Source organism: Anoplopoma fimbria, chromosome 17, assembly GCF_027596085.1.
Source record: "Anoplopoma fimbria isolate UVic2021 breed Golden Eagle Sablefish chromosome 17, Afim_UVic_2022, whole genome shotgun sequence".
NCBI lineage: Eukaryota > Metazoa > Chordata > Actinopteri > Perciformes > Anoplopomatidae > Anoplopoma > Anoplopoma fimbria.
The window spans coordinates 16,525,859-16,544,323 of record NC_072465.1 but is presented as its reverse complement, the minus strand read 5'-3'; the positions used below and the strand labels follow the sequence as shown (position 1 = coordinate 16,544,323).

Sequence of the window (18,465 nt, the reverse complement as noted above, 5' to 3'; positions counted from 1 at the left end):
GAAATGTATTTGCCGTTAAGCATAGGCGGATGATCTGACGTTGCAAAGCAGTTGATGGTGTGAGAAGGCAGAGGCATTAGTGGTAAGTGCATGTGGCGTCGTAACAATTACGGAGAAGTCTTGAAATCTTGTTAAATTAATTTATTACTTCAACCAAATGTATTAACTAACTAAAATAAACTATTCAGGTTATGTTAAAGCAACTGAATGAGAAGTTACCAAAAATCTGTATGCATCTAAAATTTTTGTTTGTCGGGAAACAAAACAAGTGTTGTGAATGTTTGACTGTAGTTAAAGGAGACAGAAAATACTATTGCGTTTTTACTGTATTACATATTTGTTTTATCATGAGTGATGTTATCTGATTCTGATAGGAAGTAGATATAAACTGGTTTTGCTGACACATTGCATGACTGAATGTCTCATGCTTTAAGAGAGAAGAAAAGAGGACATGTCTGCTCAAAGTTCAAAGAAAAAAAGACTTGGTTCACGTCGCAGGATAGTAAACCAAAATGAAATCTCTAAGACTGATGACTCTCAAGTAACGGACAGTACATTTTTAGCTCAACACCACATACCAGAAGAAAATACTGAATCATTGAATGTATTGGATAATGTTCCCAATTCACAATCTGAAACCCAACATCCACCTTCACCTGAACTATCTGGGAACAGAAGGAAATTGGGGTCTAGTCGAAGACATAAAGGACGGCATGTTCAGGACTCAGTGACTGAATCACACCATGAACCTAGAGAGGAAATCGAGCATTCGACAACGGGACTTGCTATCCAATCTGAGAGGCAGAAAGCATTAAGTTATGGTGAGCATGGTGTCATTACTGATGGCGGGTATATGTATTCAGCCGCTTCACTTGATCATTCTTCTGAGGCTCAGATTGCAACTACAACAAACTCTTCAGAGGCTGACCTGGAAAGCTTTAGTACCAAAAGTGAAAAAATGCAAGCAGACCTAGATGAAAATGGGAGAGAATTGGTGAAAACCATGCAGGATGGAATTGACAAATCTGACCGTGAAGTAGATCAGCAACTAATTGACCGATCAAATTGGAGGGAAATACAAGAAGTACATTTTCCCAATGTGTGTTCTGTAACAGAAAAAGAAGGCAACGAAAGAGATGACTACACAGCATTGTTCTTTTCTGCCCCACCAGAGATAAACACAGAAAAAATCAGCACAACAGAAAATACTGAAATTGAAAGCAGTGTTTCATCGCCAAAAGAGGAGTTGCCTACAAAAGTGAAACAAAATGAGCAATTCAATTTATCTGAAGTCGGACATGCGCATCATTCAGAAGATGCTGAAAACAAAGGGCATGAAAATGAGATTAAGCTAACAGATATGCATGAAATGGTTTACTCATCTAAAAGTGTGATAAATGATGCCACAGAAATTTCTGAAATCATTTCTGGAAACCTGATGAACCAATGTGGAGTCAGTGACACATACCAATATGAGTTGACAGTGAACAAAACTGGTGATTCTCCAACCAATCAAGAAATTTCAATTCCAGACAGCAAACAGGATGAACTTCCTACGAAGGAAAATGTTGAGGCTTTAGAGCCGAAAAATGAGGATTATCATGTTTATGATAACAAGAAACCACAGATCAGCGAATTAGAGAGAGTTGACAATGCAACTGGTCAGATATTTGAGATCGAAGGCCTAGTAGAGAGTGATACAAAACCCAGTGCTGAAAAGGAATCCTCGCAATCAGAAATAAATTATAATTTTGACTCGCAACCTCAGCAAAGTGACATCAGCTTCAACCCTATTGGGAGCAGAAGAAAACTGGGGTCTAGCCGCAGAAATAAAGGAAGACAGCATGTCAAAGACTCTGTTGCTGAATCAGACCATGAACCTACAGAGGATGTTGTTGGAAATACCAGTGATAATGAAACCCTTGAAACAACAGAAATGACATTAACAATAGAGACAACAGTGAAGGAAAAATCAATGGAACCTTTGCTGGAACAAACGGACAAATTTGACACTGCTCAGCCTGTAGATGTTAGTGATCAAGTAAAAGAAAATGAAGAAGTTGGCACACTTGTTGGCATCTCCAATCTCGATAGTTTGGGTTTACAGTCAAGTTCAACAGTAGATCAACAGACGACCGACCAACCAAATGTCATAGAGATGCCAGATGAAGAACTTCCAAATGTCTGTTCTGTAACAGAAGAAGAAAACAAGGAAACAGACAAGAACACAGAGTGGTTCAGGCAGGATGAAAAGATAAAAGGCAAATCGTTGGTGAGTCAAGATATAGAGTCTTCTATCACACCAGAGATAACCACAGAAGAACCCAGCAGCAGCAGAGTGCATACACAACCTGAATGCAGTGTTGAACAAGAAATATTTTCATCACCAAAAGAGGAGTTGCACACTAATGAGGGAGAAAATGACATCTTCAATTTACCTAAAGTCAAAGGTGATCATCATTCAGAGGATGCTGTAAACAAACTGCATGAACAGGATGTTAAGCCAACAGAAAATCAAGAAAAGCCTCAAGTTGATTACTCATCGGAAAGTGTGATACATGATGCCACAGACATTTCTGAAATCATTTCTGGAAACCTGATGAACCAAACGGAAGTCAGTGACACATATCAATCTGAGTTAACAATGGAAAATACTGACGATTCTCCCACCAATCAGGACAATTCAAAGCCTGATGACAAACAGGATGAAGACCCCATAGAAGAAATAAACTTTGAGGCCTCAGAGCGGAAAAATGAAGATGATCCTGATTATGAAAGAAAGGAACCACAGATCAGCGACATAGCAAGAGCTGACACTGCACTGGGTCAGGTATTTGAAATAGAAGGCAGAGTAGAGGATGATACCAACCCCAATGCTGAACAAGCAGGTCATCAGGAGAAGGAAGAAGTCCTTTCTGACATGGAGGAGAGGGCATCTTCTTTACAAACCATGCATTCAGAAATAAATGTTCCTTATGATTCCCAACCTCAGCAAAGTGACATCAGCTTCAACCCTATTGGGAGCAGAAGAAAACTGGGGTCTAGCCGCAGAAATAAAGGAAGAAAGCATGTCAAAGACTCTGTTGCTGAATCAGACCATGAACCTACAGAGGATGTTGTTGGAAATACCAGTGATAATGAAACCCTTGAAACAACAGAAATGTCATTAACAATAGAGACAACAGTGAAGGAAAAATCAATGGAACCTTTGCTGGAACAAACGGACAAATTTGACACTGCTCAGCCTGTAGATGTTAGTGATCAAGTAAAAGAAAATGAAGAAGTTGGCACACTTGTTGGCATCTCCAATCTCGATAGTTTGGGTTTACAGTCAAGTTCAACAGTAGATCAACAGACGACCGACCAATCAAATATCAGGGAGATGCCAGATGAAGAACTTCCTAATGTCTGTTCTGTAACAGAAGAAGAAAAAAAGGAAACAGACGAAGACACAGAATGGTTTAGGCAGGATGAAAAGTTACAGGACAAATACCTGATGAGTCAAGATATAGAGTCTTCTATCACGCCAGAGATAACCACAGAAGAACCCAGCAGCAGCAGCAGAGTGCATACACAACCTGAATGCAGTGTTGAACAAGAAATATTTCCATCACCAAAAGAGGAGTTGCACACTAATGAGGGAGAAAATGACATCTTCAATTTACCTAAAGTCAAAGGTGATCATCATTCAGAGGATGCTGTAAACAAACTGCATGAACAGGATGTTAAGCCAACAGAAAATCAAGAAATGCCTCAAGTTGATTACTTATCTGAAAGTGTGATACATGATGCCACAGACATTTCTGAAATCATTTCTGGAAACCTGATGAACCAAACGGAAGTCAGTGACACATATCAATCTGAGTTAACAATGGAAAATACTGATGATTCTCCCACCAATCAGGACAATTCAAAGCCTGATGACAAACAGGATGAAGACCCCATAGAAGAAATAAACTTTGAGGCCTCAGAGCAGAAAAATGAGGATGATCCTGATTATGAAAGAAAGGAACCACAAATCAGCGACATAGCAAGAGCTGACACTGCACTGGGTCAGGTATTTGAAATAGAAGGCAGAGTAGAGGGTGATACCAACCCCAATGCTGAACAAGCAGGTCATCAGGAGAAGGAAGAAGTCCTTTCTGACATGGAGGAGAGGGCATCTTCTTTACAAACCATGCATTCAGAAATAAATGTTCCTTATGATTCCCAACCTCAGCAAAGTCACATCAGCTTCAACCCTATTGGGAGCAGAAGAAAACTGGGGTCTAGCCGCAGAAATAAAGGAACACGGCATGTCAAAGACTCTGTTGCTGAATCAGACCATGAACCTACAGAGGATGTTGTTGGAAATACCAGTGATAATGAAACCCTTGAAACAACAGAAATGACATTAACAATAGAGACAACAGTGAAGGAAAAATCAATGGAACCTTTGCTGGAACAAACGGACAAATTTGACACTGCTCAGACTGAAGATGTTAGTGATCAAGTAAAAGAAAATGAAGAAGTTGGCACACTTGTTGGCATCTCCAATCTCGATAGTTTGGGTTTACAGTCAAGTTCAACAGTAGATCAACAGACGAACGACCAATCAAACATCAGGGAGATGCCAGATGAAGAACTTCCTAATGTCTGTTCTGTAACAGAAGAAGAAAACAAGGAAACAGACGAAGACACAGAATGGTTTAGGCAGGATGAAAAGTTACAGGACAAATACCTGATGAGTCAAGATATAGAGTCTTCTATCACGCCAGAGATAACCACAGAAGAACCCAGCAGCAGCAGCAGAGTGCATACACAACCTGAATGCAGTGTTGAACAAGAAATATTTTCATCACCAAAAGAGGAGTTGCACACTAATGAGGGAGAAAATGACATCTTCAATTTACCTAAAGTCAAAGGTGATCATCATTCAGAGGATGCTGTAAACAAACTGCATGAACAGGATGTTAAGCCAACAGAAAATCAAGAAATGCCTCAAGTTGATTACTTATCTGAAAGTGTGATACATGATGCCACAGACATTTCTGAAATCATTTCTGGAAACCTGATGAACCAAATGGAAGTCAGTGACACATATCAATCTGAGTTAACAATGGAAAATACTGATGATTCTCCCACCAATCAGGACAATTCAAAGCCTGATGACAAACAGGATGAAGACCCCATAGAAGAAATAAACTTTGAGGCCTCAGAGCAGAAAAATGAGGATGATCCTGATTATGAAAGAAAGGAACCACAAATCAGCGACATAGCAAGAGCTGACACTGCACTGGGTCAGGTATTTGAAATAGAAGGCAGAGTAGAGGGTGATACCAACCCCAATGCTGAACAAGCAGGTCATCAGGAGAAGGAAGAAGTCCTTTCTGACATGGAGGAGAGGGCATCTTCTTTACAAACCATGCATTCAGAAATAAATGTTCCTTATGATTCCCAACCTCAGCAAAGTGACATCAGCTTCAACCCTATTGGGAGCAGAAGAAAACTGGGGTCTAGCCGCAGAAATAAAGGAAGAAAGCATGTCAAAGACTCTGTTGCTGAATCAGACCATGAACCTACAGAGGATGTTGTTGGAAATACCAGTGATAATGAAACCCTTGAAACAACAGAAATGACATTAACAATAGAGACAACAGTGAAGGAAAAATCAATGGAACCTTTGCTGGAACAAACGGACAAATTTGACACTGCTCAGACTGAAGATGTTAGTGATCAAGTAAAAGAAAATGAAGAAGTTGGCACACTTGTTGGCATCTCCAATCTCGATAGTTTGGGTTTACAGTCAAGTTCAACAGTAGATCAACAGACGACCGACCAATCAAATATCAGGGAGATGCCAGATGAAGAACTTCCTAATGTCTGTTCTGTAACAGAAGAAGAAAAAAAGGAAACAGACGAAGACACAGAATGGTTTAGGCAGGATGAAAAGTTACAGGACAAATACCTGATGAGTCAAGATATAGAGTCTTCTATCACGCCAGAGATAACCACAGAAGAACCCAGCAGCAGCAGCAGAGTGCATACACAACCTGAATGCAGTGTTGAACAAGAAATATTTTCATCACCAAAAGAGGAGTTGCACACTAATGAGGGAGAAAATGACATCTTCAATTTACCTAAAGTCAAAGGTGATCATCATTCAGAGGATGCTGTAAACAAACTGCATGAACAGGATGTTAAGCCAACAGAAAATCAAGAAATGCCTCAAGTTGATTACTTATCTGAAAGTGTGATACATGATGCCACAGACATTTCTGAAATCATTTCTGGAAACCTGATGAACCAAACTGACGTCAGTGACACATACCAATCTGAGGTGACAGTGAAATATACTGATGATTCTTCCACCAATCAGGACAATTCACAGCCTGATGACAAACAGCATGAACATCCTACAAAAGAAAACAACTTTGAGGCCTCAGAGCAGAAAAATGAAGATGATCCTGATTATGAAAGAAAGGAACCACAAATCAGCGACATAGCAAGAGCTGACACTGCACTGGGTCAGGTATTTGAAATAGAAGGCAGAGTAGAGGGTGATACCAAACCCAATGCTGAACAAGCAGGTCATCAGGAGAAGGAAGAAGTCCTTTCTGACATGGAGGAGAGGGCATCTTCTTTACAAACCATGCATTCAGAAATAAATGTTCTTTTTGATTCCCAACCTCAGCAAAGTGACATCAGCTTCAACCCTATTGGGAGCAGAAGAAAACTGGGGTCTAGCCGCAGGAATAAAGGAAGAAGGCATGCCAAAGACTCTGTTGCTGAACCAGACCATGGACATGATGAAGAAGATTTAGAAAGTACAAGGTGTAATGAAGCCTTGGAACCAGTACAAATGTTATTGCCAATAGAGAAAACAAGTCATGAAGAATTAAGTCAAGGGAGTCAGTATGATTTCATGCCTGCGACACATGACAGCTCTTTGTATTCAGCCATTATGCCTGCTTATTCTTCTGAGGGTCGGAGCCCCACTCTGAAAAACTATCCAGAGGCTGTCCTGGAAAGTTTAATTCCTCAAAGTGAAAACCCTCAAGAAGATCATGATGAAATAGAGAAGGACATTGAAGTGGAGATGTCTGATAAATCAGTGGAAGCCACACTGGAAGGAGCAGACATAACTGAACCTCTTCAGAGTCAAGAAGTCAGAGGTGATCATCATACAAACGATATAAAACCCAGTGCTGAGCAGGCTGGTTATCAGGAGAAAGAAGGACTCTTCTCTGAAATGGAAGAGAGTGCATCTTCTTCTCAAACCCTGCAATCAGTAATAAATGTTCCTTTCGACTCTGAAGCTCAGCAAAATAACAATGGCTTCAACCCTATTCGGAGCAGAAGAAAACTGGGGTCTAGCCGTAGAAATAAAGGAAGACAGCATGTCAAAGACTCTGTTGCTGAATCAGACCATGAACCTACAGAGGATGTTGTTGGAAATACCAGTGATAATGAAACCCTTAAGACAACAGAAATGACATCAACAATAGAGACAACAGTGCAGGAAGATTCAATGGAAACCTTGCTGGAACGAACGGATAAAATTGACACTGCTCAGACTGAAGATGTTAGTGATCAAGAAAAAGTAAACGCCCAGGTTGGCACACTTGTTGGCATTGACTTAATGTATTCTAGTTCAACAGTAGATCAACAGACAATAAACCAATCAAATTTCAGAGACGTGTCAGATAAAGAACTTCCCAATGTGTGTTCTGTAACAGAAAAAGAAAACGAGGAAAGGGACGAGGATAAAGAGTTGTTCAGGCAGGATGGAAATATGCAGAGCAACTATTCGTTGATTGAGTCACACATAAAGTCTTCTTTCACACTGGAGATAAGCAAAGAGAAAAGCAGTCCTGAGCAACATAACACAATTGAATGCAGTATTGAGCAAGCAGGATTTTCATCATCAGAAGTGAAGTTGTCTACAAATGAGGAAGAAAAAGAGCATGTAAACTTATCTCAAGTCAGAGGGACTTGGCATTCACAGGATGCTGTTAATGAAGTGCATGAAGAGGAGATCAAGTCAACACAAATGCAAGAAATGCATCAAATGGATAACTTATCAATTAAGGACAGTGAATCAAATTTACCACAACTGCAATCAGAAATCAATGCTACTTTGGACTCCCAACCTCTGGACAGTTCTCAAAATATCAAAGAGCATACTCACAAAGGCTTCAGCTCAACAGGGAACAGAAGGAAATTGGGGTCAAGCAGAAGAAATGGACGACTGCATGTCAAGGACGCAACAAAGATGTCATTAGGAATGGAGACAATGAGGCAGGAAGACATAAAAGAGCGAACCGACCTAGACTCCAAATTTGCTGGGGAAATGAGAAAAAGTGGATCGACTGTAAATGACGAAGAAAACACAGAAAAGATGTCGGAGGATGACACAATTTTATCACAGAATGTGATTGGCAACAACACAAGTGTGGCAATGGATATTACTTCAAGCTCAGGCCAAGATGACTCAGTTGAATTCAATAAGAAAGTCACTGATGAGGAACCGGACCTCACAAAAGAGACTGAGAATTTAAGTCAGCTTACAGGATGTGACAAAGTTAAAATGGACTTGATGAAATATCCAGAAGTCTCAGTTTGGAAAGATGATTCAGACATACAGAGTATCGCATGTCTTGATGACAATGTCACTGCCAAGTCAATCCCTTCAGATGAAGCCTTTCAGGGCCAAAACCAAGAAGCTTCCTATTTTGACAAAGAAATTATTATGCATCAGGAAAATGATGCAGCAGAAACTGTTGGAGATGTCACAATAAAATACTGTAAACCAGAAGGGGAGAGTTCAGTGTATGTAGAAGGATATGGACAGCATGAAGATGGAGAACAATTTGAAGGTCCTGTGAAGAAAGAACACGAAGGCCAAGAAATGAATGTTTCAAAGGAGATCACGCATGATCAAACTGATACTTTGGTTACATTTGACATTGGCCTCAAGGATGAAAACCTCCGAGCAGAGCCAGCTGTAGATGTGTCTGAGGAAAGTGGAATTTCCATCCAACAAGGGATACAAGAAAAACCTAATTTAGACGACAGTGAAAATTTGCAAGGAAGATCCAAACAGAAGAGGAGAAAGATGGGCTCTACTCGTCGGACTCAACTCAACAGGAAACCAGAGGAAACGAGAGTAGAAACAACAGAAAGTGACACAGAAGCTGACGTGAGAAATCTTGACAAGATGGAGGTAGTGAAGGAGTTAAAAATGATTGCAACTGCGGCTCTATCACAGAATGAAAATGCAAAACCATCACTGAGTCTTGATTATAAAGAACAACAGGAAACCAATGAAACCAGCACTGTGGACGGTAAGGGGCAAAAGCTACAAAGCTCTGACCTGCAGAGCAACATGATGGCAGACATAGATTATTCAAAGGCTCTCCCTCCTGAGAAATCTGCCTCCAACAGTGAAGAAGATCCTGTTAAGTTTGTTCATGTAGCTGTTGTGAGTGACAGTAAGAGAAATGTAGATGTTAGTGTGGAGCCATTACAGAGAGATGATTTGACAGTCACTGAGATGCAAAATCTTGAGATGAAGAATGCAAGTCCACATTTAGATTCAACCAGCAGGAGAAGAAAGATGGGCTCCACCCGCAGGAATCTCAGAACAGGAACCAAACGAGATGACTTGCATCTAAAGCAGGGCGTGAATGAGGAAGCAACAGAGGCTGCAACTAATGTTGGACATGTAAAGACTGAAAGTTTATCTAGCACTATTAAAGATGAGCTACAGCTTCACGTAGAACACAAAGACAGTGGCTCTGAACTAAGAGTACATGAAACAATGGAGCACAGCCACACTGGTGAGTCTCTGGCCCACCAGACATCTGAAGAGAATCCTGTTTCTCAAGGCCAACTGTTAGAAACAGAGCATCAACTGACTCCCAGTTCTGTCCCAGCAATACCATCCACTTCTCCCAAACATGATTCAATATCAGAATCAGCATCTCGGGGAAGAAGAAGAAAAATGGGATCTCACCGGAAGTCACATGGACACCAAAACTATGAAAACCAAACTGCAAGAGGGGACAGAGAAACAGGTTCACCAAATGAGAGAGATGTCAGAAGTATCAGAGAAGAAAGTGCCCTCGAGACTGAAGAACTGAGAGAAGAAGGTTTGGGCCTGGACAAAATATCAAAGGTAAGCAGCAAAGAGTTACTTTTCTATTACAATCCAATTATATCTTGTAGGAATCTTCTATTATGACTGTTTAAAATTGTACTTAAACTGTTGAACAGATTGCAATAAGGTTATTAGTTATGAACAATTCTTAGCTAACTTTCTAAACATTGTGCAGCTTTTTCATATTTATAATTTTGAGCCTTTAGCCTGAAGTGAATTATCGGGCATTTGTTGTTCTGCACAGTAAGTAAATGTAGTGCGGTACTTCCCATTTACACAAATCTTCTTGCATGCCAGTCAAGTGCTTGTTGCAAGAACAACAAAATTACCCAATGACCCAAAATGAGGAACATGTGGTCCACATGAAACGTTTCACATGCTGAAAAGGAGAACATAAACATTTATCTCGCTTCTTGATCTAATTAACATGTGGTGTGTGTTTGTTAAAAGCATTCAGCTTGTTTTATTAACTTCAATTACAGAAAATGACCCATTTTTTACTAGTAATGCACATTTATTTATCAATGAAAATACTCTTTTTATGTACAAGTATTAAAAATAAAAGCCTGGTTACTTTTACTTTCCATAAAATGTCATATTAAAATGGTTGTAAAATTACATAATTGTATAAACAGTACAAATTCCTGAAAATCTTACAATATAGTACTATAAAACTTCACAAAACAAATGCCTCACTATGTATGTGCATGAGCATTATTTCTGGAAAACCTATAAAAAAGTTTGGATCTGCAGTTGTGGACTGTCCAGAACTTAATATATAGAATGACATTTTATCTTTTGGAAATCAAATAAGAAAACAATGTGCTAACAATCTAAATGTCATCTATTGAAGGTGAAATCTGCAAATCAGAGTAGAATCTCCACTACTGTCACCTCACGTTTGAGATGTTTTTTTCTGTTCAGGTTGATAAAAGTCAGAAGAAGCCATTATCCAACCTCAGCACCGCAAAGGAAGGAGAGCCCTCGAGGCCTGTGAGGTGAGTCTGACACTGAGGAACAGAGGTATAAACAACAAGCCTTGTTCAGCTAGCGTATTAGCTTAACAGAATATAGTGTTGGGTTACTATCAGAGAAGATGCTTCATACATATCAACATTGGCCGAATGTTGGTAAAATTATTATTATCATTTTTAGATTTTGTTTGAAATCCAGCCTCCCAACAGGCTGATTCGCACATCACAGTGAGTTCACTGCTGGTCTGAGTAAAGAGACAAGAGAGATGAAAGTGATATGATGTTGCTGCCTCAGAGTAATGCTTGATGCTCAATGTAACCAGCTTAAAAGATGAGATGCTAGCACAACTTTTTCAAATATTCATGTTTCATTCCATCAGTTAAACTTCTAATGGATAGATAAATGGGGAGGGTAAGATAACTGGAGAGTTTTTTTTTATTATTTATTGTGTGTTAAGTTGAAGGCATGTAAAGTGAGATGTGTGTTTGTCTGCATTTTAATTATTAAAGTGTGCCTTTTCTGGGGGGAGGTGTGTTTAGCAAATCTTGTATTTTTAAGTGTGTTTGCTTTATGTTTTTTGTGAGCGGTGTATTTGCAAGTATTTTTTTTTATGATTATTTAATTGTCTTTTGAGACATGTCAAATTTTATGCAGCAGTTCCTTGAAAAGTTTTCTCTCTTTAAAGCAACATTGACCAAAACCCTGTAATTTGTATTTTTGTTAATATTATTTTGAAACTGATTACTGTTAATTCTTATTTTTTGGTCAATATTTATTGAATATGATTATTAATTTAAGTGGATAAAGATGACACTCAAACATTTTCCTTTAATGTAGTTTTGAGTTTTTATCTCAACCTCACATATAACGTGTGGCTTGGTGGAGGAAACAGATGTCTCATGACTAAAAACTCGCCGGCATGTGACTATTCTTTAGTATATATCTGTATTTGCTGTTTTTTGTTTGAACTATGTTTTGTTGTCTGTTCAACAGTGATAAGACATCTGAACCAGTGACTACAGTTCAACACCAATATGCTGGAATCCGAAACCAAGAGAGTGAACAGATGTTTTCTCTGGGTAAACATGACTTTCACCCTTACACACAGCAGTCAGAGATAATGAGAGCAGGAAGTTTAAATTGAGAAATAGAAAATATAATGTATGACCAGAAAGTGCTCTTGTTTGCAGCCGGTCGAGCAGATCTGAGATCAAACGCTTACAATGTGATGATGGTTGGAGACAGCAGTGTGGGAAAAACCTCCTTCATGAAAAGAGCTCAAAGTGGAAAGTTTTCTTTAGATTTACCCGCCTCTGTTGGTAAGATCCTGATCCTTATCCTATCATAGTCCCACAGATGTGTGTAAATATACAGAATAATGTTACATTAAGGCATTTTGTAGGACTTGATTCCTGTATGTGGAACGTGGTAGTGGAAGGAAAACCTGTGGTGCTGCAGTTGTGGGATACAGCAGGTCAAGAAAGGTAAGTATCCTGTTTCCTTTTACAGTGCATTAACTGGGCAATTATACCAATTATTGCTATTGTAATCAAACATGAACTATAGGTGAAAGCACTTTCTAATGCAGAGAATACATTTTGCGTAATAAATTAGATCTTTTTTTGCAATAGGAAATAAGTAGAGGTGTAGATATTTACCACAAACTACTTCAAGCATTAATAATAACTATTTTGGATGTCCCTCAATCTGTCCCTGTTGAGGTAAATGCAAGTTTATCTAGCTGCCTCTAAAGAAGAAATTATAAATGATCTGGCTTCATGTGCTTCATGAGTAGCGTAATGAAGCACTTCATGATGGCTGGTGTTGTTGCTACAGGCTGGTTGTCACTTTTTTAGCATTTGGATAGAAGCACATTGCTTCTATCCAAATCTTTCCTGGGCAGGGACAAGTTTTCTCATTGTCAACCATTCTGAAGGCAGCATCCCGGGTTCTCAGCAGAGCGTACACCTCTGCAGTCAGCTGGGCACAGTCACAGACAATGTACATAAGTTAGTACTGGGAGCAGCCTTGCAGAACTTGTGCTGACAATGTGCTCCAAACACTTGACAAGTCTCCCTCGGGGCAAGGTTGTAACTTGTTTCAGAACTGGTTTTGCCACACCTCAGCAATGTTGTGTATGCTGGAATTTACGCATCTTCATCTTTTTCATAAAAATATATTAGTCTGAAAATCCAAATAAAAGGACATTGCATAAAAAGACACTAGTTTGACACTAACTTTGCAGACTTACAGTGGGTACGGAAAGTATTCAGACCCCTTTAAATTTTTCACTCTTTGTTTCATTGCAGCCATTTGCTAAAATCGAAAAAGTTCATTTTTTTTCGCATTAATGTACACTCAGCAACCCATCTTGACAGAAAAAAACAGAAATGTAGAAATTTTTGCAAATTTATTAAAAAAGAAAAACTGAAATATCACATGGTCATAAGTATTCAGACCCTTTGCTGTGACACTCATATTTAACTCACATGCTGTCCATTTCTTCTGATCCTCCTTGAGATGGTTCTACTCCTTCATTGGAGTCCAGCTGTGTTTAATTAAACTGATTGGACTTGATTAGGAAAGGCACACAACTGTCTATATAAGACCTTACAGCTCACAGTGCATGTCAGAACAAATGAGAATCATGAGGTCGAAGGAACTGCCCAAGGAGCTCAGAGACAGAATTGTGGCAAGGCACAGATCTGGCCAAGGTTACAAAAGAATTTCTGCAGCACTCAAGGTTCCTAAGAGCACAGTGGCCTCCATAATCCTTAAATGGAAGAAGTATGGGATGACCAGAACTCTTCCTAGACCTGGCCGTCCAGCCAAACTGAGCAATCGTGGGAGAAGAGCCTTGGTGAGAGAGGTAAAGAAGAACCCAAAGATCACTGTGGCTGAGCTCCAGAGATGCAGTAGGGAGATGGGAGAAAGTTCCACAAAGTCAACTATCACTGCAGCCCTCCACCAGTCGGGGCTTTATGGCAGAGTGGCCCGACGGAAGCCTCTCCTCAGTGCAAGACATATGAAAGCCCGCATAGAGTCAAAAAACACATGGAGGACTCCCAAACTATGAGAAATAAGATTCTCTGGTCTGATGAGACCAAGATTGAACTTTTTGCGGTATGTGTGGAGAAAACCAGGCACTGCTCATCACCTGCCCAATACAATCCCAACAGTGAAACATGGTGGTGGCAGCATCATGCTATGGGGGTGTTTTTCAGCTGCAGGGACAGGACGACTGGTTGCAATTGAAGGAAAGATGAATGCGGCCAAGTACAGAGATATCCTGGAAGAAAACCTCCTCCAGAGTGCTCAGGACCTCAGACTGGGCCGAAGGTTCACCTTCCAACAAGACAATGACCCGAAGCACACAGCTAAAATAACAAAGGAGTGGCTTCGGAACAAGTCTGTGACCATTCTTGACTGGCCCAGCCAGAGCCCTGACCTAAACCCAATTGAGCATCTCTGGAGAGACCTGAAAATGGCTGTCCACCAACGTTCACCATCCAACCTGACAGAACTGGAGAGGATCTGCAAGGAAGAATGGCAGAGGATCCCCAAATCCAGGTGTGAGACACTTGTTGCATCATTCCCAAGAAGACTCATGGCTGTACTAGCTCAAAAGGGTGCTTCTACTCAATACTGAGCAAAGGGTCTGAATACTTGTGACCATGTGATATTTCAGTTTTTCTTTTTTAATAAATTTGCAAAAATTTCTACATTTCTGTTTTTTTCTGTCAAGATGGGTTGCTGAGTGTACATTAATGCGAAAAAAAATGAACTTTTTCGATTTTAGCAAATGGCTGCAATGAAACAAAGGGTGAAAAATTTAAAGGGGTCTGAATACTTTCCGTACCCACTGTATATAACAACGCGGATGTATGTAGAGTGAGATTCACTCGACTTGTTATGTGTGTAGCATTGTGGAGGCAACTGTGCAATTACTGTGTCTCTCCAGAGTACTTAAAAAAAAAAAGGCTTTAGGGGAGTCTCTGCAAACTCAAGTAACCACTCTCAGTAGGCTGATAAAGGCACATTACTGAACACCTTTTGGCTGTTTAGGCCGAGTGTTTCTCAGCGTTAGTGGCCTCTCCTGATTTACAAAAAGATGTCAAATCACTATGCAGCCTGTAATCAGATTACATTCTTTCTTATCCTTCAAAGGTTTCACAGCATCACAAGACAGATTTTCCACAAAGCCCATGCATTTCTCTTGATGTATGACATCACCTGCTCTCAGAGTTTTTCTCAAGTCAGCTACTGGGCAAGCTGTATTCAGGTATGTTGTCACTGGTTTTGTTTGTAATGGGATTTTTTGTTACAAATGTTGAAACTACTGGTATTATTCAAGGCCAGACAAAATGTAAAGCTGTGCTCTCCTGCATTATAGTTTTCAAAACCGATGCCAATGCAATACTTTTTTCTTTATATTTCACATTCAGAAATAGAAAAGTGTTTTTCCACAGTCCAAAGTTCTCAACAAACTACAATGTTTATGGCATAACACAAAGCACTCATACATGAACTTTTCTTTAAAAAAAATTTGGGAAATCTTTAATCAAAGAATAAGTAAACCAGTCTAAAAGTCTGACCAGATATTTGTTGCTACAGCCAGAAACATATGGATGTATTTAAATTTGATACCCAGCCTTTAATTAAATAGTTATGCTCTTATATATTATATTCAATAAATAATCTTCAAAAACCTAGTCTGAATATAGTCTAAATAAAATAAGAGAAACGCATGCTGAATTCCTTATTTAAAACGTAGCACACATTTACAGTAACTACAAGCAATATGTTATAAAAATGTTAAATATATTCATCAACAATACTTTGCATTCCACTATTGATATGTGTGATGGATATAATTTGCAGTCTTTCAGAGCAAACACATAACAGCTTCATTAGGGTCAGCAGCACATGGGACCTAATTGTCTGAAACATCTAAACCAGACTACAGACTCAGATCGGTCTGTAGAGAGATGTTTGAATTGATATCCAAACTATTTTGCAGGAAGGGGCAGCAGAAAATGTGACCACTTTACTTGTTGGCAATAAGAGTGATCGTGCAGAGCGACAGGTTAAAACTCAGGAGGCGGAAATTCTTGCTAAGGTATGTATCTATGATGATACTTCCTTGTACACTCTTAGCTCAGAATTTAACCAAATAGTTCTGATCCAACAGTCACACTTAACACAGCAGTTTTACTTCAACAGGAATACAACTTTGAATTCATGGAGTGTAGCGCTGCCACAGGAGAAAATGTGGTTCAGTCTTTGGAAACCGTGGCCAGGTAACACATTTTACTGATGTTTCCTTTCTCTTGTGCCGTTGTTCTTTAATATTCTTTGTGCTGTTCATTTGTTGCCATCCATGGAACTGATTGTTTTGTTGTTGGGTTATTGCCAGGATGTTGAGTCAAAAAGCTGACACAAGGGATGATGCCATAGTGTTACACAAAGAGCCCCAACCGAAAACATCATCAAGGTGTTGCTGAACAAGATGAAATCTCACTGCAGTGGAGAAATCCTGCACACAGTGAATATACTGCACTGGCTGGACTGGCATTCAGAGAGTTTGTATGTACATCACAACTGAAACTGGAACTCCAGCCATCTTTTAATCAACTGTATAACACATTTTATTAATGAATGCAAGTGTATGCAAGTTAAATTTACTTTTCACAATCACTTATAGCTGTTTTGTTATTTCTACCAAACCTTACGAGTACATTATTTAGAGCAGTGTTTTCAAATGGGGTACTGGGGCACTACGGGTACTTTGGAGTACTGCAGGGGAAAGTGAGATTTTTTTTTTAAACGCTAGTTCCAAATGTATATATTTATATTTATATTTATATAATCCCTCAAATAATTATAATATAATCATTTCAATAATAATGGTAAGTTTCATTAAACCAAATCTTATACTCAATGTTCAAATTTAAACTGCCGTAAACTCAACTGCCACAAAAGCCATTTTCTCCTTGTTTTTTAATGTTTAATGTTTTGCGCTCGTCAGGGGGTACTTGGATGAAAAAGTATTTCAAAGGGGGTACATTATTAAACATTGGGAAACACTGATTAATAGGACAATTTAAGAGTACGATATTACATTAGTGCCATAAGATATACACAAAATGGAGCATTTACAGGTGAGCTCGATAAGTTTTTGATATGTACTTACTGTATACCTTAATGTGAATACTATACTGTATAGCTGATGCAGGCTCTCTTTATAGGCAGGTCAGTGATTGGTGTAAATGATCAAGCAAATAAATGTAGGTGTCACATAATGAATAATGGTTTTTTTTTTTTATCATTTTGCACTGTTTTATCTTGTTAGACTGATTTCCCTTCCCACTGGTGCAATTTGAAATGATGGCTTTAAGTCAATATTTTCAGTCATCTTGTTTAGACTGAGGTAGTTAAGCTCTTAATGTTACTTTCATGAAACAAATATATAATATAAATGTGTATGTATTTATCTTAACATTTTGCTGTTGCTGAATCTTAATAAGGAAATAACTAAATGAAAGTTACAAAACGTTGTACCACATTGATATTATCAAGGTTCTACCGAAATTAGTACTTCTTATAATAAATATGAGTTTTTGTGGAATACATCAGTGTTTCCAAGTAACTTGTGCAAAAAGCCTGCAAACAAAAGCATATTTCCATTGTTGAGCTGTTTAGTGCACAGTGTTATTCGATAATTACATTAAGTTTCATCTGTTCTAAATGAATGTCATCGGCAGCATTGCAGTTGTCACACAGCTGCCAGATGATCATAAATAAATTTCACACCTCTACAATTAAAGACAGTGGTAGCAAAATAAATGTCAGGCTTTAAATATACATGTAAATTTGTTTTAATTATGTCTATGTGTATTTCCCTGTGTGACTTAATGCCTTATATCGTTCTAATGTCATGCCTCATGCTTAATAAACCTCCAGAATGATGACTCACATAGTTCATTTGTGTCCTTGTGAAAGTTGAGTTTTTCCAGGCAAAGACAACAGTGTTCCCGTGGGAACAACCAGTCCTTCAATGGTATGAGGAGCATGACAACAATGGCGCCACTGCAATAACCTCATAACTTCCCAAAATAATTTTTGTGGGAAACAGAATTTCTGAGAGCGTCTTCCAACTTCAGTTGAAGAAACAGACGATTACATAAAATCCAATAATAGTAGTTGGCTCCATTTACCCACCAGGATAATTGATCTTGTCGCTGTCAGTTATTCAAATAATTCAGTTTGACTGGAACACGTATAAATTATAACTTTGTTCAACATAAGAAAACATGTGAAGTTGCTTTATGTACGATAAAAGGAACACA

General features: G+C 38.9%; 1 protein-coding gene across 1 annotated transcript; it reads left to right on the top strand.

Annotated features, from left to right (window-relative positions):
• The first annotated feature begins 3,181 nt into the window (after positions 1-3,181).
• On the top strand, positions 3,182-18,082 carry rab44 (RAB44, member RAS oncogene family). Its single transcript, XM_054616918.1, has 9 exons — positions 3,182-10,159; positions 11,066-11,139; positions 12,110-12,195; positions 12,307-12,435; positions 12,519-12,600; positions 15,284-15,398; positions 16,137-16,235; positions 16,340-16,416; positions 16,533-18,082. Exons 1-9 carry the CDS (start codon positions 3,200-3,202, stop codon positions 16,618-16,620), a joined length of 7,710 nt encoding a protein of 2,569 aa, XP_054472893.1. The 5' UTR covers positions 3,182-3,199; the 3' UTR covers positions 16,621-18,082.
• The last annotated feature ends 383 nt before the right edge of the window (positions 18,083-18,465 follow it).